Here is a 25,942-nt window from a genome sequence, read left to right on the forward strand (position 1 = left end):
CCGTATTGCGTTCTACCATTATTATACGTCAATGGTAAAAACCTCGCCACTACATGCGGTCACTATTATACATAGAGTTAACTATAGGTGAGTGAATTCAAACGTAAACCCAGTGTTTTTTATCCCGCAGGCTGAGGCAAATTCTTGTAAATATAAGCAGAAAATAAGATAAGCATATCACTGCTGTCAGAACAAAACCCTGTCTCTCCATCTTTGTCGTTTTTCAGTTTTTGACATGATTTGAATATGCCTGTTGTCCTTGCATTGTTTGTAAATTTCATGAAGAATGGACCAAAAGAAATGACCCAAAATGACTTGGACAAAAAGTCTGGTTCCATTGACTTACATTAAAAGTAAAGTGGGTTTTTTCCTTCTCCTGTAAAGTCACCATTTTGGTTATATGAGCTTAACATTTGCTAATTTTATGTTGGTTAACGACATTTTTGGAGTACCACTTCATTGATATGGTATCGGTATCTGCACCGATACTGACACTTAAATGCATTATTGTTATTCGCAATGGGGACATGCGGTATTGGTGTCGGCAAAGAGAGCGAATGACAAAGGAAGCAAAGGTGCAAAAAAATAGAAGGAGCTTTCAGTCTTGGTCAAAACACGCCTACAAGATCCATCACAAAAAGTTCAAAGTGCAGATTCTGTATAGTCGCTACAGGTTCATGGATGGGGGCTATGCCTGTACTAGGGGGGTCTGGGGGCATAGTCCCCAAAGAGTCCCAATTTTTTTTAATGGCATCAAAATGTTTAAAATGCACTTTTATAGTAGCAACACCCAGAAAATGTCAAGTACATCAGCTTGTTAAGTGTATCAGAAACTGGATATTCAGTTAAATTGGCCCACAGTTGTTCGGTCTCTTCATAGTCTGTATTAAGCTCAGAGCTAGTATAACAAACACTGTATCCATCCACTTACAACAGGCACAGATCAAGCAAAGGAACTGAGCTCAAGTACTGCTACCTCCTCTCTCTTAGATCAGCTGCAAGACCCTAAATATATTATTCAAACGCAGATTATACATCAGGCCAGTCTCAGTTGGGACATGAAGAGCTTGATTTTGCTCTGTAGGCATGTTTAATAAGCTGGGTGAAAGAATTTCATGGTTGTGGTGAGGAATATATTTTCTCAGTTAAATTAAAATAGAGTCAGTATGAATATTAATAATACTCGCCCTCACTTTCTTCTTCACCACTAACCTCCAACAGACCTGCTCCCTCAGCTCGGTCAGTCCTTCAGCTTCTTTCTCTCCCTCTCTTCCTGGGTTTCGTAATGCATTCATCTGATCAAACTCAGACTTACAACAAGCCTGTCTATTTGGAGTAAATTTAAGCTCAGATTGTTCATTAACAGCTAAAACATTCAGAATTAAACTGAAACTACTGTTTTTCAAAGCTGACAGATTTGGTGAAGTCCTTATAGTTCGCTCTAGTAGCCATATGAGATATTATTATTGTTGCGGCTGTTCTGTAACGTAGATCATAATATTGTAAACAGGACAGCAGAAGTTACTTTGTAGATTGTCTATTCAAGATTTCAGGTATTTGGACATTTTAAAAAAGTTATTAAATGATAATAATTACACTGGGATTACATATTCATATCATCTTCTTGTCAATTTATCTACATTGATATTCTGTCATCACTTCAATTTGGGTATGAATTTTATTGGAACTTATGAATATTCTGATGTTCATCATATATACTGAGGACATCTAACATTTCTGCCATTTTTACTTCCTTTCTCATAATTATTTAAAACTCGAAGTTATTCATGTTGAAAATATTACGTTGAATCTTGTTATGTATTTATCAACAACAAAATTGGTCTTACATTACTGAAAATATTAAGGCTAGTGTCTAATATTAGGCTAGTGTCTGCAAAGCTCACCCTGAATCTTTCTGCCTAATCCAAATGAAATGTAATATTTTACAGTGTCATACAAATCGCTTGAAGTTGTCAAGCACTGGCATCATATTTTTATACCTTTGTTTTCAAGGAAAAAGATTTTATATAATTGTGTTATATAATTATATATCGCTGTTGTTGGAAGAAAACCTCGTATCTCCATTTTTGTCGTTTTTCGGGTTTTTGACATGATTTGTACCTGTTGTCCTTTATTTTGTGTGTAAATTTCATGATGAATGGCTTGGAAAAAAGTCTGGTTCTACTGACTTACATTAAAAGTAAGGTGTTTTTTTCCCTTCTCCTGTAAACTTACCATTTTGGAGATACGAGGCTTTGTTCTGAGAACAGCGATATAATCATATAACTGTGTTTCCAAGCTTGTGAACAGTAGTGCACAAGTGTGTGTATACATGTGATAAGTTACATCTTACCAGTAACAGTGACCACTATGTACTGTGGCGTGCTCTGTCCGTTGCTGGACTGGGATGCGGAGCTCTGAATCTCCGAGGCAACATAAGGCCCTGCTGCCACGGTTACTTGAGAAGGTATTGCCAAAACCGTCTTCTTCTGGCTCACCGGGGGCGTGACCTGACTAGCTCTAGCGGTGGGGACTGTCTGCGAAGGGGTGGAGCTTGAAGGGCTCTGTATCTCTGGGAGGAATTGGGATGTGGCAGCGGGCGTGGCTTTCTGCTGGACAGCTTTGGCTGTGGTTATGCTACCCCCTTGGGGCTGGGAGGGTTGTAGGTCTTCTGCAAACCCTGGAGTCGCCATGACAACTACAGATGAAGTTCTGCATTAAAAAGAGATGACAGGGTTTATTGAATGCAGAACATCAGCATACACATTCAGAACATACACCGATCAGGCATAACATGATGACCTCCTCCTCGTTTCTACGCTCACTGTCCATTTTATCAGTTCCATTTACTATATCGGTACATCTGTTTCTCTGCATAACCTCACAGAGCAGGTACTATTTGGGTGATTGATCATTTACAGCACTGTAGTAACACGGGCGTGGTGGTGGTGGTGTGTTAGTGTGTGTTGCGCTGGCCTGAGTGGATCAGACACAGCAGTGGTGCTGGATTTTTTAAACACTTCAGTGTCGCTGCTGGACTGAGAATAGTCCACCATCCAGCGAACAGTGTCCTGTGGGCAGCGTCCTGTGCGCACTGATGAAGGACTAGAGGATGACCAACACAAGCTGCAGCAGCAGATGAGCTGTCGTCTCTGACTTTACATCTACAAGGTGGACTGACAAGGCAGGAGTGTCTAATAGAGTGGACAGTGAGTGGACACAGTGATTAAAAACTCCAGCAGCACTGCTGTGTCTGATCCACTCACACCAGCACAACACACACTAACACAGCACCACCACCATGTCAGTGTTACTGCAGTGCTGAGAATGATCCACCACCCAAACAGTACCTGCTCAGTGAGGGTCCAAGGGGGTCCTGACCACTGAAGAACAGGGTAAAAGGGGGTAACAAAGTATCAGAGAAACAGATGGACTACAGTCTGTAATTGTACCCTGTGCTCCTATAGAGTAAGTGTATGAGTGTAGAAACAAGGATCATAATAATGTTATGCCTGATCGGTGCATCAGCCAAGGTGTGTCAGTTTTTACCATATTAGATTTGTTAATGTACATTTAAAACAGCACTTGCTGTCCTGCAAGACTGAAACAACTCACTGCTCTACCAGAACCTTTTGAAGATGAACCCTAGTGGCACATGCACGACATCATTCGAATTTTTGGCCAAAGTTCGGCCAAACGTATGACCACTAATAGGAAAGCAGAGGTCTAACAGAATGTAATGTAATGCGTGGGATATTCCAGTCGTTTCACCAAATCCTTAGTAGTGTTTATGCTGTGAAACTGGTACAGTAGTAACATCATGACGGTCTACCAGTTTGCCTTTACACAGCAATGCTTACTGCACAAACCTTGTACTTCGCTTTAAATGCAGCACTGCATTGTCCAGTCAGCTGCTAGCACAATGCTAATTTCAGGTAGTACTTGTATGGGAATTTGTAGTATTGTTAGCCCCAAGCTAGCGAAACTGGGTAATCATATGTGATGCCAACTTGAGCTTAAACAGGGGCGTGTGACTCCTTCTGCAAAGGCCAGCATTTGAAGCTTATTTCTCAACATGAATGAACCAGCCTCTTCGCCCATTGAGGGCATCTAATAGTTAATAATAGTTCAGTTATTGAGAACATAAAGTCAAAGCCAATTCAATAAAAAGCAGTTCTTCGTTTGGTTGCATTTCAGAGACGAGGAGCTCAGCAATAATAGGCTTTTTCATGCTGAGAATTAGAGGCGGGCAATTCAACGATATTTTCTCATTATCGAGATAAATTATCATGACACACAACATTTTTCTGAGCATATCTTCAGTTCCTAAGTTAATATTTTATTTTGAAGACAGCCGGATGAGTCCTGCTTAATTGAAGTTAGTCCATTTTGTAGCTGACGTGGTTATTCTGCATATCACTCAAATGGCAAACGGCCCCTTCCTGTCAAAGTAGGCAGGTCCTGGTCACGTTTACGGACGAAACGTCCCCGCCTCGCTGAAGACAGGGAGTAGTTTGGCTTGCAAGCCTACATTTAAGGGGTCAGAAAAGGTCTAGGTTTCACCACTTCAACCCCACAGATCAGGGCACTAAGGTTTCTAAGTAGCATCGGGAGGTTTTGAGGTTTAGAGACCAGAAACCAAATCAAATACACCAGACAAGGATGCGTTTGCCTGTACGAGTGATCTCAAGCAGGTACAGAGCGTTCGAGCTAGAGACGGTCGAGCCGGAAGTATGGCTTCTGTGTCTTGCTGAAACGCATGGGAAGTCACTTCCTGTTTGAAGGACTTTCAACAATGCCTGTGTGCAGTGTGTGCAGTGTGAGGGGTGGACGTGTGAAAAGGAAGCCTGACACTGAAACTGACAATAGTGAACTGATGCCAAAACACTGTTTCTTTGTCAGGGATGTAATGTTGCTCCTATATTTCATCACTGTTATAACAAAACCTCAACTGGAAGGAAAAACAGGTCCTTTAATCCAAGTTTAAGGGGAATTCTGTTGATTTTACCATCATCAGTATTACATACGAAATGTAGATGACACGTCGATTCACTGATAGTTTTGGATGGTAGATAATTTAGTGCGTAACCCAGCGGTTGAGATGTAAACAGAGTCATTCAGAGTGGTTTGCTGTGAAATGGTTCGCTGTAGAGAAACTTACTGACTCTGGTTTCTTCACAGTGGTGGTGATGGGAACCATAATGTCTATGACAGAAAAATAACCACATTATTTACTATCCAAAACCACCAGTGAATGTAACATTGATGACGGTACAATAGTGGCAAATCTGAAAAAAGTCGATTTTTCAAGCATCAGGCACCAAATCCGTGATCATTTCATGTCATATCTTTTTATGATGGAGCTTTTAGAGGCATTAAACTCTTTACATGTCTGGTTCCTATCACCACCACTGTGAACAATCCTGGTTCAACAGGTTCTTTAATCTACTTTCAAAGGGAATTTTGTTGATTTTTTCAGACATTGGTAGATGGTTATGAAAAAGTCTTTCAAGGTTTTTTGATGCAAAAAGCTCCTTTCTGAAGAAACTACAGAGCCAGGATTGTTCACAGTGGTGGTGGTGGTAACCAAAGAGTTTAATGCCTCTAAAAGCTCCATCACAGAAAATAACAACATCAAATGATCACAGATTTGGTGCCTGAAGCTTGAAAAATCTACTTTTTTCAGATTTGCCACTATTGTACCGTCATCAATGTTACATTCATTGGTGGTTTTGGATAGTAAATAATGTGGTTATTTTTCTGTCATAGACATTATGGTTCCCATCACCACCACTGTGAAGAAACCAGAGTCAGTAAGTTTCTCTACAGCGAACCATTTCACAGCAAACCACTCTGAATGACTCTGTTTACATCTCAACCGCTGGGTTATGCACTAAATTATCTACTATTATATTATTACTATTATTAACTACCAGTGAATCGACATGTCATCTACATTTCATATGTAATATTGATGGTAAAATATTGCAGTCGTTCATTTCCTGTAATATCTTTCTGTGATGGAGGCATCAAACTATTCAGGCGTCTGGTTCCTATCACCACCACTGTGAAGAGCTCTGACTCTCCAAGTTTCTCTGGAACTGAGCGTTTCACACCAAACCGCTCTGAATGACTCTGTTTACATCCCAACTGCTGAAAAATGCAGGAATTTTGAGAAATCTGTGGAATTCCCTGAAAATAGTCATTTGTAACAGACTTGCTTACGTGGTTTCTGACCCTGTATGACATCCAGTTGTCTATAAAAATGAACAAAAGGACATTAGTATAGCAAACAAACAGCAGTCACAGTCATCTTCTCTGTACTGTCACCTATTTTTATTTTCATTTGAGATTATTGAGCACATCTAATCGCTGTGGTATTACTGGCTACATTAGCCTCGTACCTCCAGTGCAAAATTAAAGAAGCAAACCTGCCCTAGAACCAAAACAGCAAACATGTCTTAGCTTGGGGCGGCGGCTGGGGGGTGTAAGCTGCTTTTAACGTCTGCAGTGACAGGCCTTTTAAATGACTACTGTCAGTACTGACAGATCTGCATACGAATCCAGTGGGTTAGTAGGCTTTCAGCGTGCAACTCTGACCTGAATTCAAAAGTATAAACTTTCTTACACAAAAAACACCAGCAGCACAAGACAGGGGAGTTTAAGACGCTACGTTCTCTGAAGCTTGTCGAACTGGTTTTACAATGCACCCCTTTTAACGCTAAATTAGGTGCAAACAGGCCGTGTTTACTTGCCCAGTCTTGTGATGGAATTCCTATGACTGAATTTCATAGCTCAGAAAACCATCTGTAAGCCAATGGCGAATAAGCCAGTGTGCCACGTTACATCATATCGCGTATTATACGAGGCTGTCGGAAATGTGAGGCAGTTTGTCCAGAAAAACACTGTAGAAAAAGCAAGAAGGGTGACAGATTAAAGGGGAACTCCACCAATTTTTCAAAACTCCTGCATAAGGAAATCACTGTGATGCAAACAGAGTCTTTCAGAGTGGTCTGGTGTGAAATGTTCTGCTCTAGAGAAACTTACAGAGACGAGATTTTATTGTCATTGCACAGTGTACAACGAAATTGAGCAGAGCCACAACTGTTCACAGTGGTGGTGATAGTAACCAGGCGTCCACATGACTACGAATACATCGCTTGGTTACTGAGCCACAGCTTTATGAGACAATTTTGGCCTTAAAACATGATCGATTTCATCCGTTTAAGGCGTCGGGTCATTCTAAGGCAAAATAGTCTTAGACACCCCAAAAAAGTGTCATTTCCAAATTTCCACTGTTTAAAATCAGAAATATTACATAAAACTCAGAAGGCCAAGAACCACGTGTAGGTTCACTGGTGGTTGTGGTGGTTATGAGCCTATTAGGCATGGTAAACGTCTGGTTCCTGCTCCGAGTGATCTCAATGACTTAACTATGCAGAATTTTTCAAAAATGGGTGGAATTCCCCTTTGGGTAAGACGTAAATAGGCTAGCAAGGCAAAAAACACACTTCTTGTTGGAGCAGGTAAGATCTCAGGCAGAACCCCCGCTGGCAGCAGCTACTTATTCCACGCAGCGCTGATACTGAAACTCAATTGGATGTGAACAGCGTCAATCACGCCCGGTCACGCCCACTTCGCCGAAAGGACACGCCCACTCTCCACTCCCTCGCTGATCTGGCGAGCATATGGGCCTTTTGGCGAAAACTTTTTTCAAGCAGCTGAAAAACACTCCGGCGGTGTTGTGCCCCAAAGCGAGTGTCCGAAAGTAAGAGTGAAAAGGCGGAGAGGGTGGAAAAGCAAAGGGGACGCGAAGAAAAACGGAGCGACAAAGTGATTTCTGTGTCAGATTGTCAAGTGCGCCATTTGACACGTGATCCGAAGAGAAACGCGTAGCAGCCGAGACCGTCTCTAATGAAACTCTCTGACCCAGCGCGGAAAAACGAGGCTGAAGTTGGCTTCCTCTTCGCCAGCGTCTCGCTCGAATTTCCCGTTCCACCTTAAACGGTGCAACAGTTACGTTCGGGCGCCTGAGGTCAGATAACGTAACTGCTGCACCATTTAAGGTGGAACGGGGAATTGGAGTGAGACGCTGGCGAAGAAGAAGCAAACTTCTGCTTCGCAGGTGAAAAAAAAGAAAAGAAAAGAAAGAAAGAGGGCAACAAGTGAAAGTCCAACACTCGCTGTAACACCCGCCATCTTGTACCACTATCGCGGATCGTCATAACAACCGGATCTCGTTACCTCCGCCGCCTAGCTCTGGCTCAAACAAGCGCTTCTGCTGCTGCTGCTAGGAGAGAAACTACGGCGCACAACACTCGCTACTTTCCCCTCACAAGCGCAAGAGTCTGCGCAAAACCGCACTGTAGCCTTCGCCTCTCGCTTGCTGCTGAAACGTGTCTCGGTTTTGTCGCTTACTTGTTTGTTTTTTCTTTTCTCGCTCTTTAGCGGATCGGGCGGTTGTTGTTGTTGATTCCCGTTGCTTGGTTCTTGTCGCCAGGGCTACCGTGACTATGGCGCCTCGTCCTCACCGGGGCAACTGTTGCTACCCACCCGCCGTCCTAGTCACGCCTCCGTCTCCGCGCTGATTGGCGCGACTCGTCGCTCCGTCCTCCCTCTGATTGGACGGCTCAGGCTAGCCGTGCGCACATTCGTGACAGGCGCCTGTCACTCATCCCTTGATATTACGCAAGGAGGACACGCCCCCTGTTCGCCCAACAACGTTCAACTCAATCGAACGTCTCGCGTAAAGGGGAAATCCACCGAATTTTCACAATTTCCGCATAACTCAGTCACAGGGACACAAGCAGTCGTCTGGAGGGGTTTGATGTGAAACTGTTCGTTCGATTCTGGTGCGCACAACACAGAAATAGCAAGTTTATTTATCATCCCAGACCAGTAGAGAACCTACAAGTTTTTATATGTATTGTTTATGATGGTGAAACAGAGGAACATATGAAAAATAAGTTGTTTGGGGGGGACTACGTTGCCCTACAACGCCCTACATGTACCCCTCCGCCTTGAATTGGATTAAAAGGAATGGGGTATTAAGACATTTTAGGTCAAAGCTTCATCACAAAAGTATCATAAAACAACATCCCAGGCTTCAGGCGGTGTAGTATGTAATATGTGAGGGAGCTTTTAGAGACATTAAACACTTCCAACGTCTGGTTCCTATCACCACCACCACTGTGAACAATTCTGACTCGGCAGGTTTCTCTAGAGTGAAAGAAATAAAAAAATAAATTAAAAAATGATGGAGTTCCCCTTTAAGATGATATATTTTTCAAGTAAGATGCATTCAGTTTAATTATAAGTAGTGAGAAAGAATGTATGAACAGTTTTGGGGTGGGGTGGGCCGTGGGGTGGGCTGTGGGGGTGTTGCTAAGCACATACTTTTAGAGGCAGTGGTTAAAACTTTTTCTTTTTGCACTCAGAAACCCACATGAATATAGATGAACCTGCTGGAAGGAGACAGTATTTCAACGCACTGACATTTTTAATTAGACTCACGCATCTTCCAATATTTACTGTCTTGTATATCAGTACGATAAGGACGAGGAGGAAGACGCACAAAACAATTTAGAACACATAGCCGTGCCTCCCTATCTGTCTGAATGCCAAATTACTAAATCAATTTCCCCTAAGCTTTGTTATTTCACACATGAGCAGCTCGGGGAGGGGGGCATTGCTGATAGGAAGCTATAGGATTATAGACTTATGACAAAACAACACACATACACGACCTCCTCACCCCATTTCCCCTTTCACGTCACTCTCTTATCTTTATCTTGAAATGTCAGAGCAGGTCAAGTAACCCGGGATGAAATATTGCGTCCGTGACGTCTGATCATCTCATATCCCCTCTTTTTTGTGCCTTTCTTTGCACTTTTCCATCCAAAAGCCTCAGTTCATTTCTCATAGGCTCTGTGCAGAAGGCCGTGCTACACGTAGGCCTACAGTTCACCCCTGATCTTCTGTAGATGCTTGTTTATAACCTGTTTGTTACTGCAATCTGAGGAAGGTCACCAAATATCATTTCTGACATTAGATATGCACTGCCACATGCAGAAGGAGACCTTTAAAGTACCACGCCTCTCTAAACGCCACATACGTCATTTCTGTGCCAAAGGCAAAGTTCCTTATGTTTCAGGGCACATCGGGTTTTGCTTTATAGTTTTGCTGACAACAGTACGACACTTGTTGCTGAATCCATCGCCATTGAACTACCTACATATACCGAAACCACCAGAGAGAAAGGATTCTTTCCCCAAACATTCGAGGAAATGATTCAGGACTAGGTCAAATCGTTAGGCCGTAGTTAGTGTTTTTATTTTTAAACCATTTTTGGTTAAATAAATTAAAAACATGCAGAAAGAAAAACTGAGAAAAACAAACAGATGGGAAGCCAAACTCACCTTTAAGAATCAAACAGTCCTACTTACACCTACATTACAAAGCTTCAACCAGCAAAGCTGTGAGATGGAGTATTAGAGATAGTTTGGTGGCAAATGTAACAGCCACATTCTTGTTTCCCCTCCTTACTCCAAATGTAGTTGGTCAGCCAAGTTTGGCGTCTGAAGTTTGCTTCTTTAGTTTTGTACTGGGGCTAGTGTATTGTATTGTAGTGTATCTAACAAGTATTGGAAGCTAACAGCTGGCAATTATCATTGGACAAATTCCTAAATCATCGTGTTTGCCTCAAACTCTTCTTCTTCTTTCGGCTGCTCCCTTTAGGGGTGGCCACAGCGGATCATCTGCCTCCATCTTGCCCTATCCACTGCCTCCTCTACTTTCACACCAACCATCTCCATGTCCACCTTCACTACATCCATAAACTTTCTCTGAGGTCTACCTCTTCTCCTTCTACCCGGCAGCTCCATCTTCAACATTCTTTGACCAATATATCCACTATTCCTCCTCAACACATGTCCAAACCATCTCAACCTGGCCTCTCTGGCTTTATCTCCAAACTGCTCCACCTTCACCGTCCCTCTGATCTGCTCATTTCTAATCTTGTCCATCCTCGTCACTCCCAACGAAAATCTCAGCATCTTCATCTCCGCCACCTCCAGCTCAGCCTCCTGTCTTTTAGACAGAGCCACAGTCTCCAAACCATACATCATAGCAGGACGCACTGCTGTCTTGTAAACCTTCCCTTTCACTCTGGCTGCTATCCTTCTGTCACACATATATATTTTTCTCAATGTAGGGAAATGGCCAAAAATGTATGTTAAATATATATTAGAATGCATTCTTTGTATTTGTTACTATATTTTTCATTTATACTTTAACGTGGGGGAGCCATGATGAGGCGGACGCATATGCTGAGAGAAGTGAGATTTATTAGGGGCAAATCCATAATCAGGGTCTAAACAGTCCAGGGTCAAAGAACCAACACGGAGACATCGAGGGACAGACATACGAAAAGGAACACAGACTAGCCACACAATGGAGGCCAGAAGAAACAACACCAACAAGACCAGCCACTAACAAGGGAAAACACAGGATTTAAATACAAGAACAACAAGGGTATACAAGACACAGGTGAAAACAATCAAGGGCAGAGTCTAGAAACAAGGGGGCAGAACAGGGAAGAATCAAAACAAGGGAGCACATGGACACGGCCAGAGGTAAACAAAATCACATGGAGGACTGGGAGGGGCCAATTGTGACATATATGTAGTTTTAACAAGTTACAGGTATAACTACATACACACAAACTGAATGAATTGCATTGAGTTCTGTGTTTTGCATAGTACCTTGCATTAACAATGTATTTATGTGGTAAGACATACAAAATGTATTTCAAATAATGAAGATATCAAATCATGCATTTTTACAGTGTATCAACACCTACAGCACCTGATTTCCCTGTTAAAGGTTCATTAGCTAATATTTAGAATTAAGATACTGGGATACACATTCTATGCTGTTGGAACAAAACCTCATATCTCCATTTTTGTGGGTTTTTTTTGTTTTTGACATAATTCAAGTAGTTTTTTTTTCCTATAAAGTTCTGCTTTGTGTGTGTGTGTGTGTGTGTGTGTGTGTGTGTGTGTGTGTGTGTGTGTGTGTGTGTGTGTGTGTGTTTTGGCATGGATTACAACGTATTTGTGATGTATTTCAAATATGTGAAAATACATGTCCATATCTTTTTTTCCCCTATGGGTCTGAGGAGCACTTCTCTGAAAGTAAGCAGCAAAGGCAGAAAACCAACATTGAATGCCCGTGACCTTCAATCCCTCAGGCGGCACTGCATGATGATGAAATCCCTAAATTCCTTGCAACTGCACGTTGAGAAACGTTGTTCTTAAACTGTTGGACTATTTGCTCACGCAGTTGTTCACAAAGTGGTGAACCTCGCCCCGTCCTTGCTTGTGAACGATTGAGTCTTTCAGGGATGCTCCCTTTATACCCAGTCATGACACTCACCTGTTTCCAATTAACCTGTTCACCTGTGGAATGTTTTTTGAGCATTCCTCAACTTTCCCAGTCTTTTGTTGCCCCTGTCCCAACTTCTTTGGAATGTGTTGCAGGCATCAAATTCAAAATGAGTGAATATTTGCAAAAAACTATAAAGTTTGTCCGTTTGAACATTAAATATCTCGTCTTTGTAGTGTATTCAATTGAATATAGGTTGAAAAGGATTTGCAAATCATCGTATTCAGTTTTTATTTATGTTTTACACAACGTCCCAACTTCATTGGAATTGGGGTTGTATTATAAATTATTTCAAATGAGACTTGCTACAGCACAGTAATAAGTGAAATACACTGAATATTAGCAAATAATTCTTAATTCAATTCTTAATTTTAGCAGATTAAAAAAAATGAAGGCCAAGGAACCAGAAAATATATCACAAATTTATGTGGAAATTAATTCATACTAGTGGACCAGCGGAGACACTGAAAAACTACAGGGCCACTTTGAGTCCACAAACCGGACTGTTTTTGAAGAGGCGACAGGCAAACTATATGAATATACAGACACAGTGACGTTCCCCTGCCCTCCTTCCCTGCTGACTTTTGCTCATCTCACCATCAATAAGCAGGACATTAACAGCCTTTTCAGAAGACAAGGCGAGAAAAGAGCCAGCTGGTGTCTGTCCGTCCGCCCTAAGGTACTACTGTGACCATCTAGCGCTGAATTTCACCACCATCTTCAACAAATCACTGGAACTGCTCTGTTCCCACAAGCTTTAAAACATCCTCCATCATTCCAGTCCTTAAAAAAAACTAACATTACTGCACTTAATGACTACAAGTTAGTAGCTCTGACCCCTATAGACATGAAGGTCTTTGAAGGCCTGATCCTAGCTCACCTGAAGGCCATTACAAACCCTCTTCTGGATCCCATGCGGTTTGTATACAGAGCAAACAGATCTGTTGACAACATGGTCAACTTGGCCCTACACTTCATGCTGCAGCATCTCGAAAGTCCTGGAACCTACGCTACAGTTCTGTTTGTAGACTTCAGCTCAGCATTCAACACCATAGTGCCAGAGCTGCTGCACGTCAAACTGTCCTAGCTGTCTGAGCCAGATCTGCCGGTGTATCATAGACTTCCTGACAAACACGAGACTCCTGGATTCTCAGTACCGGTGTGCCACAAGGTTGTGTGCTTTCACCCCTTCTCTTCAGCCTCTACACCAATGACTGTGTCTTTAAAGAGCCAGCTTTGAAGATCCTGATGTTTGCAGATGACACCACTGTGTTGGGCCTCACAGCCAACAGCCTGCCTACAGAAAGGAAGTCAAGCAGCTGGTGTTCTGAACAACCTGTTGCTCAACACACAAAAGACTATAGAGATGGTGGTGAACTTCAGGCGCCACCCTCTCTCCCTACACCCTCCTAACATCAACAGCTCTGTGGTTTCCACCATGAGTCACTCATGTTCCTGGGCACCACCATATCCAGGGACCTGATGTGGGAGAGGAACATGGTCTCCATTGCCAAGAAAGCACAGCAGGGAATGTCCTTCCCGAGAAAAGAAATCAACCTGCTGTAGAGCCTGATGATCCAGATCCATCCTCACATCATCCATAACCATTTGGTTTGGTTCCTCCACCTCTCAAGAACTTGACAGTGCATAATCAGGACAGCAGATAGGCCCATTGGATGTAGCCTGCCAATGCTTCAGGACATCTACAACAGCAGCATGAATGTGCTGGTGAAATTACAGCTGACCCCTCTCATCCTGGACATCACCTCTTACAGACACTTCCTACTGGTAGAAGATTTTGGGCTATCAAATCCAGCACAACCAGACATGCTAACAGCATTTTCCACAGAGCTGTAGAGCTCATCAAACACAGTAGACACCTCACACTTTAAATCTAAACTAAGCCAACAAATCTCCTTGCTGTATTGCTTATTGCTTATTTGCACATGTCTATGTAATTGCTCTCCATGGCTCTTTATTATAGAGGCCTGCATGGGATCCAACACAATATCTTGCGATTTTCAGTGTGGCTCGCAGGTGTGTGCGGGAAAAAAGTAACCCTGTAAGCGGCATCGGCCCAAAGCATGCATGAAAAGCAATCCTGCAAATTAATGAACAGCCTAAATAAAGTAGAACAATCACTAAATCATATATATATATATATATATATATATATATATATATATATATATATGTATATATAAACAACATAGAAGGAAAACAGTGAAACAGTTAAAATGAATGAAGTCATTGTAAAGAGTTTCAAAGCAGCCGATCACATGAACAACATGCAAATTCTTGCTCCCAGAGGAAACCAGCTCAAAACATTTAGAACAAGCAGACGTTAACATCACCCAGTAAACAAGGAGCTGACAGTGACAGTGACAACAACAGTCACTGAGCCATCAGAACAGTATAGTTAAGAGTTAATAGACCAAACAAAGTAAATGAGCAAGTTAATGTTTTCTAATAAACAGAGCCGCACAGCCGCCGCCAGCCAAACGAGTGAGCTGAGAGGCTGCTGCTACATATCTAACTAAAACTAGTCCTTAATCTCAGATACATTTTAAAACAGAAAACCGATTTTTCTGAAATCACAGCCAGGAATACAAGTGAAGTTTCCATCAATATTCATTGACAACTGGACAGAGAGAGAGAATGAAAGAGAGACATTGGACCGTTAAAGGGCAATAAAAAAAGTTATAATATTTGGACATCAGAGAGAAAAATATGTCTGGATAAAATAAAACTAAATAAAATCTAACTATATAAAAGACATATTCTTGATTGATTTGAGAATATAGCATGAATTCAAAGGCAAACACTAGTAAATTACTTTTATAACAAGATAATAATCTCATATTCCCAGATCTTGCCAAGCACAGAACCCTTTGCAGCATAAACGTCTGTTACTTGTTAGCTACATTAACAAAAGTAAAGAATCAAACTTCAGATGCTAAAGATGTCTTGGCTCCTACACTGGAGGTAGGAAAACTGTAAATGTGATTTTTGTCCAAAACATGGATATAAGCAGTAGGATTTTCTTGATAGCGATGAAGGTTATTTGGTGGGTTTGAGCTCCTTGTGCTGTCAGAAAGGTCACGAGCAGTGAGATTAGGCTGTTTCCTCTGACATAACCCCCACGGCTGGGTCTGGGTTAATTACAATGGTTGTTGCACGGCTCTTTGTCCACCTAAAGGTCTTTGCCACTATCAGAGCTGCTATCACTGTCTCCCTGACTGACACTGTGCACGAATAGGTCATGCTGGAGCACCGAGGAGCTATAAAAGAGCCTCCAGGATGCTGAGGAACCCAAAGACAGCATTTCCAAACTGCAATAAAGGCAATAAAGTAGGTTTAGTGGTACCTGCCAGCTTCTTCTGACTGTCCTCATCTTTGCGGTTTAGCTCTTTAGCTCTTTTGCTTTTCATAGCAAATTCGCTTATACTTTCATTGCTGAGCCTAGCCGTTTTGGCCTTTGCTGCCGTCATGTATAAAGAAGTAGTGCTGACCCTTTGCCTGCTGGTGGCATTAGCCAGCCGAGTGCAGGCCACTGATGGTCATCCTATCTACGGAGTGAAGCTGTGTGGAAGAGAGTTCATCAGAGCCGTCATCTTCACCTGTGGAGGCTCGCGCTGGAGACGATCCATCGGCATGGCAGGTGAGATCTAAAATACATGGGGACATGATATTTATATGTGTGTATATAGATACATATATATAGACATGCATATACATATACATATACATCTCATTATGTTTCCCTGCAACAGACCATTTCACATCAAATCACCCTGAATAACTTTGTTTACATCCCACTAATTGATTTGTGTAGAAATTTTGACTCAGAAATGCAGAGGCAGTATTTACTGTCTGTCTTGTTGAATCTGAGTAGGTGCTTCATTATGATAATCTCCTCCCGCCTATATGCATATACAAGGAGGCAAAGGTACAAGAGAGCAGCTCCGCCCTTTAGAGCAGCTCTGCCCTTTAGATCGTATTATAGCCACTAAAGGGCCTTTGCACCTATTTAATAAATTGCAGCCCTTTTTAATGACAAAATGTGGTTTGCAGTTGAGCAAAACTTTCCCATAGTGTACTTTTGACAAGCTGAGCAGCAGCTGAGACTGTAGAGTCTGTATCCACTTTATTGCTAAAACTCCCTTTCGCTCTCCTTTTTCTCACAGCAGACCTGTCCAGTGACCTCCTCTCTGCTCATGACGACGAGGCCTCTGACGGCTGGGGCTCAAACCCCATCTCTGCACTCTCCTACAAGCCTCACTCTGACTCAGAGACGCCCAACTGGGCCCCTGAAAGTCCGGAGGGCCCCACGTTCCCCCGGCCTGCACGCTCACTCATCTCTGATGAAGTGCTGGAGGCCCTGCGCACCTCCGACAGGAAGGGGCGGGACGTGGTGGTGGGCCTGTCCAACGCCTGCTGCAAATGGGGCTGCAGCAAGAGCGAGATCAGCTCCCTCTGCTGAAGAACAGCTCTATCTGTGCTGGTCAGCCGCCTCGCTTCCTGCAGAGTTTTGGCTTCAACCCTCGTCCGCTACACTGACAGACGTAATGCGTTGATCTGACCTTGTTCAAATGTGTCCGTCATTTCCGCATGAAAGAAATATTTTATCAACATTGACTTTCAGTTTAATCTTTCTTGGCAACAGTTGTGCTGATGTAATATGCTTTATTTGTGTGAAAATGATCAAGTCAATTCACTACATTTTTCAAGGGTAAAAATGATTCACGTCAGTTTGATTCGATTCTTTGGGGGACCATTCACTTAAGCAAGCCTCAGATTTCACCAGTTGAAATTATTTTGATTCAGAATTATTTTTTTAAATTACACGCGACATACAAATATGAATAAAATAACTTTTTATTATTTTTACATGTAAAAACAGCACTTCAATGCATTTCCACACTATTATTACTCACCTCACTTGGTCCAGCCACTGAATTTAGAGGTACTTGATTAGCTGAATGAAGCTAGATTTTGGGGTTGGAGCTGAAAGCCTGCAGGAAGGCAGAGCTCCACTCTCTCTCTTACATGAGACACTGGTCTTCATATCTTCATGTTTGATGTCGGGAGGGATGTAAACATAACTGAAAATGCATGGGGAGGTCCAAACGGCCTTGTTTGAATATAGTGTGTGTTGTCTAACTTATTAAAACAGTATGCAAAAGTCGCATGTTTTTGAATGTTCTGTATATTATGAGCCATCCTGGTTGTGTGGTGCCCAAATAAAAATAAAGTTTTGCTTTTGCAATCCGATGCATTTCATTGTTATGTGGCTACAAATTAGCTCGATTAAGCAATAGTTTACCTCGCATACAGTTTGCCCCAAATACAGTCAGCCAAGACATTTACATTTATGGCATTTGGCTGACACTCTTATCCAGAGTGACTTACAATTTGATCATTTTTACACAGGGAGGCCAAGGTGGTGTTGGGAGTCTTGCCCAAGGACTCCTATTGGTGTAGTGTAGGGTGCTTACCCAGGTGGGGATTGAACCCCAGTCTACAGTGTAGAAGGCAGAGGTGTTAACCACACTATCCCAACCAATATAGATGGTAACTAGCAGAGGAGACATGTTTGCTTCTTTCAGTTTGCACTAAACTACAAGGCTAATGTAGTTAACAAGTGATGGAAAATTATGTGCAGTATATTGAAAAAGTCAGAGAGCCCCCCGACCCCCCCTTACATGCTTAATTTATACAGTTTTCATTCAAACTCGATTATTCCTTTTTCAATGTCAGAAAATAGTAGGAAAAAACATATTTCACAGAAAATTACACAGAAGCCTCAACGCCTAAATACGTAATTTCTCAGTGTTTAGTGCAGGGGTGTCAAACTCAATGAGTAAAAGGGCCATATCGGAAAATCTCAACAAATCTGTGGGCCAGAGAAAAAAATGTCTTTATTTCATTTTTACTTAATGTCGTGCTGTAAACTGAACTGACTGTTGTTTATTAAAACCTTGCAAAGAATTCAACAGTAAAATACAGGCAACTGTAGCAGACTTTGAAATATTACACGGGCCCTTAAAATATTCAAAGCTTAAACGTCCCCGGGAGCATGGCCTTTCAAACCTACCTATTTGCTTGAGCTAGGCACCTAACATCCTTTCTCTGCTGCAAGTTCATGAAGACTTGGGCTCTATTTCTGAGCTGTTGAGACATTAGGTGTTTATATTGATTATATTGGTTTGCTGATGTGACTGGTGAGGAATTGCATAGAATTGTGCAGAATTGAGATAGACTCTAATAACAGATTGCTATTGGGGGATGAGAGTTGGAGAGCACATAACATTGTAATGCATGTTGGAGCCTGCAGTGCTACACATTGCAAAATCAGCTAATATCCATCCATCCATTTTCTAAGCCGCTTCTCCGTCAGGGTCGCGGGGGAATGCTGGAGCCTATCCCAGCAGTCTTCGGGCGGAAGGCAGGATACACCCTGGACAGGTCGCCAGTCCATCGCAGGGCAGACAGACAGACACAGACAGTCACTCACACATTCACACCCAGGGGTAATTTAGCATGTCCAATTGGCCTGACTGCATGTCTTTGGACTGTGGGAGGAAACCGGAGAACCCGGAGGAAACCCACGCAGACACGGGGAGAACATGCAAACTCCACACAGAGAGGACCCTGGCCACCCGGCCAGGGAATCGAACCTAGGCCCTCCTTGCTGTGAGGCGACAGCGCTACCCACCACGCCACCGTGCCGCCCATCAGCTAATATTAATTAAAAAATAAAATATTTCTGCAGGCTGGAAAGAATTGTGTCAAGGCCTGAGCTGATTTATGGGCCTTGTGTTTGACAAATGGGATTTAGTGTGTCCACTCTTTGTCTTTATTACAGCTTCCATTCTTTCCAGTCGGAAAAGCTTTCGGTTTTTGAAAGTAAACCGCAGATACATTTTTTCACAACTCCAAAGTTCAGTCTTAGAAGTTGGTTGTATTTTCTGCTGCTGACAGTCCAATAATCCCAAACACATTCAGTGGTGCTGAGGTCTGGACTATGGGGTGGTCAGTCCATTGTTCAGCTTCTCTGTTTGATGCGTCTCCTTTTCTCAGAGCTTCTTAACAGCTCCACATCCTTTCAGACTCATAGCGCTGAGTGTCTCTCAGTGGAAGGATGGACAGAAGCTCCTGTGGATGTTTTCAGATCTGAATCCAGAGTGGAGCTTGATCTTCTCCTCTCTCTCAAAGAGGAAAGCTTTAAGTGCTGTTTATCTGATGGGGGCAGTGTTGGTGTCTGCCAGCTTTTCCAGGTGGTTGTTAGGAGTCTCATTTTCTTTGTAGCTTTTAATCATTTTTGAGCTCCAGTTTTCTCCTTCCGTATTCAAGTGGATTATATCTAATCTTCTCACAAATACTGTATCTCCTGAAAAATGAATAACTTGAGCATGATGTGTGTTTTGACTGGAAGGTAAATAAGTGAAGGGTGCCCTTTGAATTTTGCCCAGCGCTTTCCATCAGTTACCCCCCTGCAAACTGTGCCTAAACACTTGGGCGATGAGTGGAAATAGACAGATGTATTTAGCATAGCTAAACAGTACTAGCAGCATCTTGAAACCTGAATTTTGTCCATTTTTATAGATAACTGAATGTCATAAAGTGTCAGAAACCACATAAGCAACTCATTAGAGATTACATAACAAGTCAGAATGGTTTGAGGCCAGTGTATGATTTAGACAAGGAGTTAGCGTAATGCTAACTTGTAGGGGTTTACCTTGCACTTGTTAGCTACATTAGCTACAGTGCCTTGGCTGAATGACGACAGTTAACAGATGTGGTAGAAATGGTGTATATTCAATTTTGGGCTTGAACTACTGCTTTTATGTTTAGCCTAGTAAAATCAAAGGCTTCGGGTTGAGTATGGCTGAGTCTCATTACAGAAAGGACAGGAAATTGTTGTTGTTTATTTATTTATTTATTTTTTATTAAACCATTCTACAACTCATGAGCTTCCTCTGTAAGTTTGAGTCTAGCATCACCAGGCTGGTGAAGACTTTAGTCTACACTTTTGGCTCAGGCCAAATAGTGTCCTGTGATGAATTTCTGGAATGACTCTGTTGGCACTGATACTGAAGTGTGACCTCTGATGAGAAAAGTCACACGCTTATCAATAAAGGGGTCGCAAGATGTTCTTTGCCATAGAAGATCCTCTTTTGGTTCCCCAAAGAACCATTTTTGCAAATGAGATTAGACAAACGTGAATTTAAGGGATCTTTCTGGAATCTTTTCATTAGATGGAGGCTCGTTAAACTGTGAAAAGGTTCTTCACACTCACACCCTCTCATTTATAAAAATGGTTCCTCACTGGAAGGTTCCAAAGGTGGTTCTTCTACATCTCTGCACAAAGAACTCTTTTTGGCACCTTTATTTTAAGAGTGCTTGGCTGCTCCAATCTCTTGGAAAAGAACTTTGCCAACAGTCCAAAGCCAACACCCATATGACTCATCAGTCTGAAAGAGCGGAAAGCCAGACTGTAGTCAAGGGAGAATTTCAAGATTGCAGATTTGTTTTGACTCTTTCCGAGTCAGAACAGTTTAGAGTGGTCAGAAGACAGTGTGAAAGGTTTAAACCATATGGTCCATATGATACTTTCCAGTTTCATCTGCAGACTTGTCTTAGTCCACTAGGGGTCTGAACCCCCTTTTCTGAAAGGCTTGTTTGGGAGGACTGTTGCAAAAAATGCTGTACAAATAAAATTGAATTGGATAAACCTGAATTCAACGTCCGCGACCCTGAGGGAGAAGTGGCTTAGACAATGTGTGTGTGTGTGTGTGTGAGAATTCAACGTACAGCCGTTTTCAGAGATGCACAATATCAACGCAAATGCTCTATTTTTGCACATATGTCTCCATCTGCTGGTGACTGGAGGAGCTGCAGTCTTTATGAACCCTGTCACACATCACTTTAACATCCATCCATCCATCCCTTTTCTAAGCCGCTTCTCCGTCAGGGTCGCGGGGGGGTGCTGGAGCCTATCCAAGCAGTCTTCGGGCGGAAGGCAGGATACACCCTGGACAGGTCGCCAGTCCATCGCAGGGCAGACACACAGACACAGACAGTCACTCACACACTCACACCTGGGGTAGTTTAGCATGTCCAATTGGCCTGACTGCATGTCTTTGGACTGTGGGAGGAAACCGGAGAACCTGGAGGAAACCCACGCAGACACGGGGAGAACATGCAAACTCCACACAGAGAGGACCCCGGTCACCCTTTGGGGAATCAAACCCAGGCCCTCCTCGCTGTGAGGCGACTTTAGAAGTCCGATTTAGAAGTCTGATTGAGTGAGTGAGAGTATGAGAGTGTAATAATAAGATTGAATGAGTGAGAGCGATAGGGATAGTGAGAGTGAATGTGAGAGAGGAAGCGTGATAGTGAGTGAGAGGGAGTGATAAAGTGAAAGAGAACGAGTGAAAGTGTGATATGAAGTGACAGTGGATTAGCGTTTTTTTTTTTAATTGAAGCCCATAAACTGGAATTCCAGTGAGACTGTGTCTTATAATGCAGTGGTTTAATGGTAAACGAAGTCATTCACAGTGGTTTGGTGTGAAACGGTTCACTGTAGAGAAACTTACTGACTCAGATCTCTTTACAGCGGTGCTGATAGGCACCAGACGTCACCGTGACTACAACACTAATAGACATTTTATTTACCATCCAAAACCACCAGTGAACCTACACGAGTCCTCTAAGTGTTTATATGGAACGTTGATTTCTTTGTGGACTAATTTACCATATAATGACCTGTATGTACCCTGAGGGAGAAGCGGCTTAGAAAATATATGTGTGTGTGTGTGTGTGTGTGTGTGTGTGTGTACCTCTTTGCCATCAGTGCGCTATAAAAGTAAGTTTCATCTTTCAAACTACCATAAAACAGTGTCTCAGACATCAGGCAGTGCATTCATAACTGTTTCTGGTAATAACTTTCTGTGACAGAGCTTTTAGCCACATTAAACTCTTCAGACATCTTCATGGATGAAGTGTTTAATGGAAAGTGAGTACATAAATCGCAGGTTTTGTCTGTACACGATAGTCTAATTCAAACACACAGTGGGGGTTGGCTTAACGGTTTCCAGTAGAGACCACTATATTTCCTGTAGAGCACCTTTAGATCCCATTAGATTCAAGATTGAAGATTCTTCATTGTCATTGCTCAGGGTACAATGAAATCGGGCAGCAATCCTAACAGTGCATAAACAAAAAAGATTACAGTAGGAATAAAGAGCAAGACATTAAAGGAAAGACTCCACAATTTCAAACTGTAAAAATGTAAAAAATAAAGAAATAATTTAAAGTGTGATATCATTTAAAATAGAATTATAAAAAAGTAAAATAAGTGGATAGAAAAGAAGGCAGCAGCTGTGGTTTTGCACGTGTGGGTGTACATATGCGAACAGTAGAGTATCTATTTACAAATAGTGCAATTCAATAGTAAATAAATGTAAAGTGAGAACCAACTAATTAATTTAGAGTCAGCCACTGGTCTCACCCTTTCAACCATTAGGATCCTTTAACATGTGATATCAACACGTCAAAAAAGACAAAACACATAATCAAACCATCAGGAACCAAACAGAAACGCTTAATGGTTTCTATGAGGTTTTCCAGCGTGGTACCGTGATCGGACGCCACCTGTGCAACAAGTCCAGTCGTGAAATTTCCTCACTGCTAAATATTCCACAGTCAACTGTCAGTGGGATTATAACAAAGTGGAAGCGACTCAGCCAAGAAGTGGTCGGCCACGTAAAACGACAGAGTGGGGTCAGCGGATGTTGAGGGGCATAGTGCGCAGAGGTCACTTTCTGCAGAGTCAATCACTACAGACCTTCAAATTTCATGTGGCGTTCAGATTAGTGCAATGCAATGCAAAGCGTTGAATGCAGTGGAGTAAAGCGCCGTCACTGGACTCTAGAGCAGTGGAGACGTGTTCTCTGGAGTGACCAATCACGCTTCTGCGTCTTGCAATCCAATGGACGAGTCTGGGTTTGGCGGTTGCCAGGAGATGGTACTTGACTGACTGCACTGTGCCGAGTGTAAAGTTTGGTGGAGGGGGGATCATGGTGTGTGGTTGTTTTTCAGGAGTTGGGCTCGGCCCCTTAGTTCCAGTGAAAGGAACTCTTAAAGGTTCAGCACCAAGAGATTTTGGACAATTTCATGCTCCCAACTTTGTGGGAACAGTTTGGGGACGGCCCCTTCCTGCTCCAGCATGACTGTACACCAGTGCACAAAGCAGGTCCATAAAGACATGGCTGAGCGAGTTTGGTGTGGAAGAGCTTGACCGGCCTGCACGGAGTCCTGACCTCAACCCCATAGAACACCTTTGGGATGAATTAAAGCAGAGACTGTGAGCCAGACCTTCTCGTCCAACATCAGTGCTTCTGGAAGAACGGTCAAAAATTCCAATAAACACACTCCTAACCCTTGTGGAAAGCCTTCCCGGAAGAGTTGAAGCTGTTACAGCTGCAAAGGGTGGGCCGACATCATATTAAACCCTACGGATTAAGAATGGGATGTCACCCGAGTTCATACGTGTGTGAAGCCAGACAAGTAAATACTTTTGTTAATATAGTGTATATATATATATATATATATACGGCAGCTTTCTGTGAGGGAGCTTTTAGAGGCATTACACTCTTCCGACGTCTGGTTCCCATCACCACCACTGTGAACAGTTCTGACCCTGCAAGTTTCTCTAGAACAGAGCGTTTCACACCAAACCGCTCTGAATGACTCTGTTTACAGCTCGACTATTGAGCTGTGTAGAAATTTTGAAAAACCTGTGGAGGCGCCCTTTAACGTTTATGGACGCTGTTAGCTCGGCGACTGCGCGGGAACTGAGTGTCACGCAGCTACGGGGGCCGAACGAGTTCAAATCTCCACGGCGGAAACGAAGAGGCGCCGGCGAGCGAATAACAAACCTCCCAGATTAAGACGGGAGAAAAGCCAAAACCGCTGCATAAGAGCGCCGCGTCGTTTTAAAACAACCCCGACCCCTTTAAACCGCAGTCCGACACCCGCCGATAGGACGGGACATAATAGGCGAAAAAGGCTGAAAAGAAGGAGAAAAAGAAGGAAAATCGGCGTGTTGACCGAATCAGGTAAGAAGGGGCTTTGGCGGCACTTTCAACGTGTTAGCTCTCGCTCGCTAGCTCCCCTCACAAAGATAGCGAGAAAACAACAACAACAACAACAATGTGGAAAGAGCGAAAACGGACAAAGACCTGCGAACCGCGGCTCAAGATGTCACGACGTGTCTCTGCCGTGTCCTCGTCGCTCCGTGTCCGTAGTTGTGTCAGTAACTCGGCGCCGCAGTGTTATTATCCACTGGTTTGTTCTGGCACGTTTACATCGCTGCGAACGTGAAACGACGAGGTGCTTGCTCCAACATAGCCGCTCCACCTTAAATGGTGCAGCAGTTCCATTCTACATCCTCCGGCGGCAGAATGGAACTGCTGCATCATTTAAGGTGGAACGGCGAAATTCGAGCGAATAGGAAGCCAACTTCAGCCTCGTCGACCGTGAGGCGCAGGTTAGCCTGCTAGCCTAAAATCGCGTCCGTTTTAGCAAAACAACGAAGCGCAGGAGTGAAGGCGAGTGGTCTGCCGAGTAAACGCGTCCAGCTCGTTGTGGAGCCTACACAGCGGTAAGGTCGTCGCTAAGACACCTAAGCTAGCCGCCTGCACGGATTACACCTGAAATACTTGTTGCTAAGCTAACGCTATCTTAGCAGTAACGTTACTTGTTGTTGTGCTAGCGTTACCGTTGCTAAGCTAGCGTTACCGGAGCCGTCGTTGCTGCTGTGTTAACGTTACCGCGGCGGTACTTGTTGCTAAGGTAACGCTAGCTTAACGGACCGCGCGCCCGTGGCTTGCCAGGTAACGTCGTCATGCTAAGCTAATGTAATTAGCCAACTGAAGATCAACAAAAGTGGAAATGTAACGTTTCGCTCATTAGCCGGAACGTTACGCTCATTAGCCGGAACCTTGTTTCTACGCTCAGCTCCACTGGCCATATAACCTCTAATGTTATATCGGTTTCTCTGCCCCCTTTTACCCTGTTCTTCAATGGCCAGGACACCCTTACATACTATTTTGGGTGGTGGATCATTCTCAGCACTGCAGTAACACTGACGTGGTGGTGGTGTGTTAGTGTGTGTTGTGCTGGTGCGAGTGGATCAGACACAGCAGTGCTGCTGGAGTTTTTAAACACTGTGTCCACTCACTGTCCACTCTGTTAGACACTCCTACCATGCCGGTCCACCTTGTAGATGTAAGGACGGCAGCTCATCTGCTGCACAGCTTGTGTTGGTCATCCTCTAGTCCAGGACACTGTCGGCTGGATGTTTTTGGTTGGTGGGCTATTCTCAGTCCAGCAGTGACACTGAGGTGTTTAAAAACTCCAGCAGCACTGCTGTGTCTGATCCACTCAGGCCAGCGCAACACACACTAACACACCACCACTTTACTGCAGC

General features: G+C 43.2%; 3 protein-coding genes and 1 long non-coding RNA gene across 9 annotated transcripts in view; 2 read left to right on the forward strand and 2 right to left on the reverse strand.

Annotated features, from left to right (window-relative positions):
* rfx1b (regulatory factor X, 1b (influences HLA class II expression)) overlaps positions 1-8,567 on the reverse strand; it is a 30,971-nt gene extending 22,404 nt beyond the window's left edge. For 2 of the 4 annotated variants that reach the window (XM_017723926.2, XM_017723923.2), the window contains exons 1-2: positions 8,419-8,567; positions 2,354-2,712 (exon numbers count right to left, since the gene is read on the reverse strand). In XM_017723926.2, the coding sequence (XP_017579415.1) occupies positions 2,354-2,693 (340 nt within the window). In that variant the 5' untranslated portion in view covers positions 2,694-2,712; positions 8,419-8,567. Of the gene's footprint in view, positions 1-2,353; positions 2,713-7,511; positions 7,916-8,244; positions 8,266-8,418 lie in introns of those variants that run through there. The other 2 variants (XM_017723925.2, XM_017723924.2) reach the window with 2 other exon arrangements.
* A 7,180-nt stretch (positions 8,568-15,747) lies between these two features.
* On the forward strand, positions 15,748-17,718 carry rln3b (relaxin 3b). Of its 2 annotated transcripts, none has more exons than XM_017723915.2 (2): positions 15,748-16,105; positions 16,635-17,718. In XM_017723915.2, the coding sequence occupies exons 1-2, from the start codon at positions 15,934-15,936 to the stop codon at positions 16,925-16,927; spliced, it is 465 nt and encodes a 154-aa protein (XP_017579404.1). In that variant the 5' UTR covers positions 15,748-15,933; the 3' UTR covers positions 16,928-17,718. The 2 variants fall into 2 exon arrangements, with proteins under 2 accessions (XP_017579404.1, XP_017579403.1); XM_017723914.2 differs by having other exon boundaries at positions 15,749-16,105; positions 16,632-17,718.
* Positions 17,719-22,439: 4,721 nt separating this feature from the next.
* On the reverse strand, positions 22,440-24,774 carry LOC108443333. Its single transcript, XR_001859125.2, has 2 exons — positions 24,693-24,774; positions 22,440-22,653 (listed from the first exon to the last, which is right to left on the reverse strand). It is a non-coding gene; the product is annotated as an uncharacterized LOC108443333 (long non-coding RNA).
* The window catches only part of LOC108443332 (transportin-2), a 28,247-nt gene continuing 26,550 nt past the window's right edge, over positions 24,246-25,942 (forward strand). Inside the window, exon 1 of one of the 2 annotated variants that reach the window (XM_017723922.2) lies at positions 24,246-24,569. The gene's annotated coding sequence lies outside the window, so the exon portion shown is untranslated. Of the gene's footprint in view, positions 24,570-24,984; positions 25,115-25,942 lie in introns of those variants that run through there. The other variant, XM_037543862.1, reaches the window with a different exon arrangement.

This window comes from Pygocentrus nattereri, chromosome 12, assembly GCF_015220715.1.
Source record: "Pygocentrus nattereri isolate fPygNat1 chromosome 12, fPygNat1.pri, whole genome shotgun sequence".
NCBI lineage: Eukaryota > Metazoa > Chordata > Actinopteri > Characiformes > Serrasalmidae > Pygocentrus > Pygocentrus nattereri.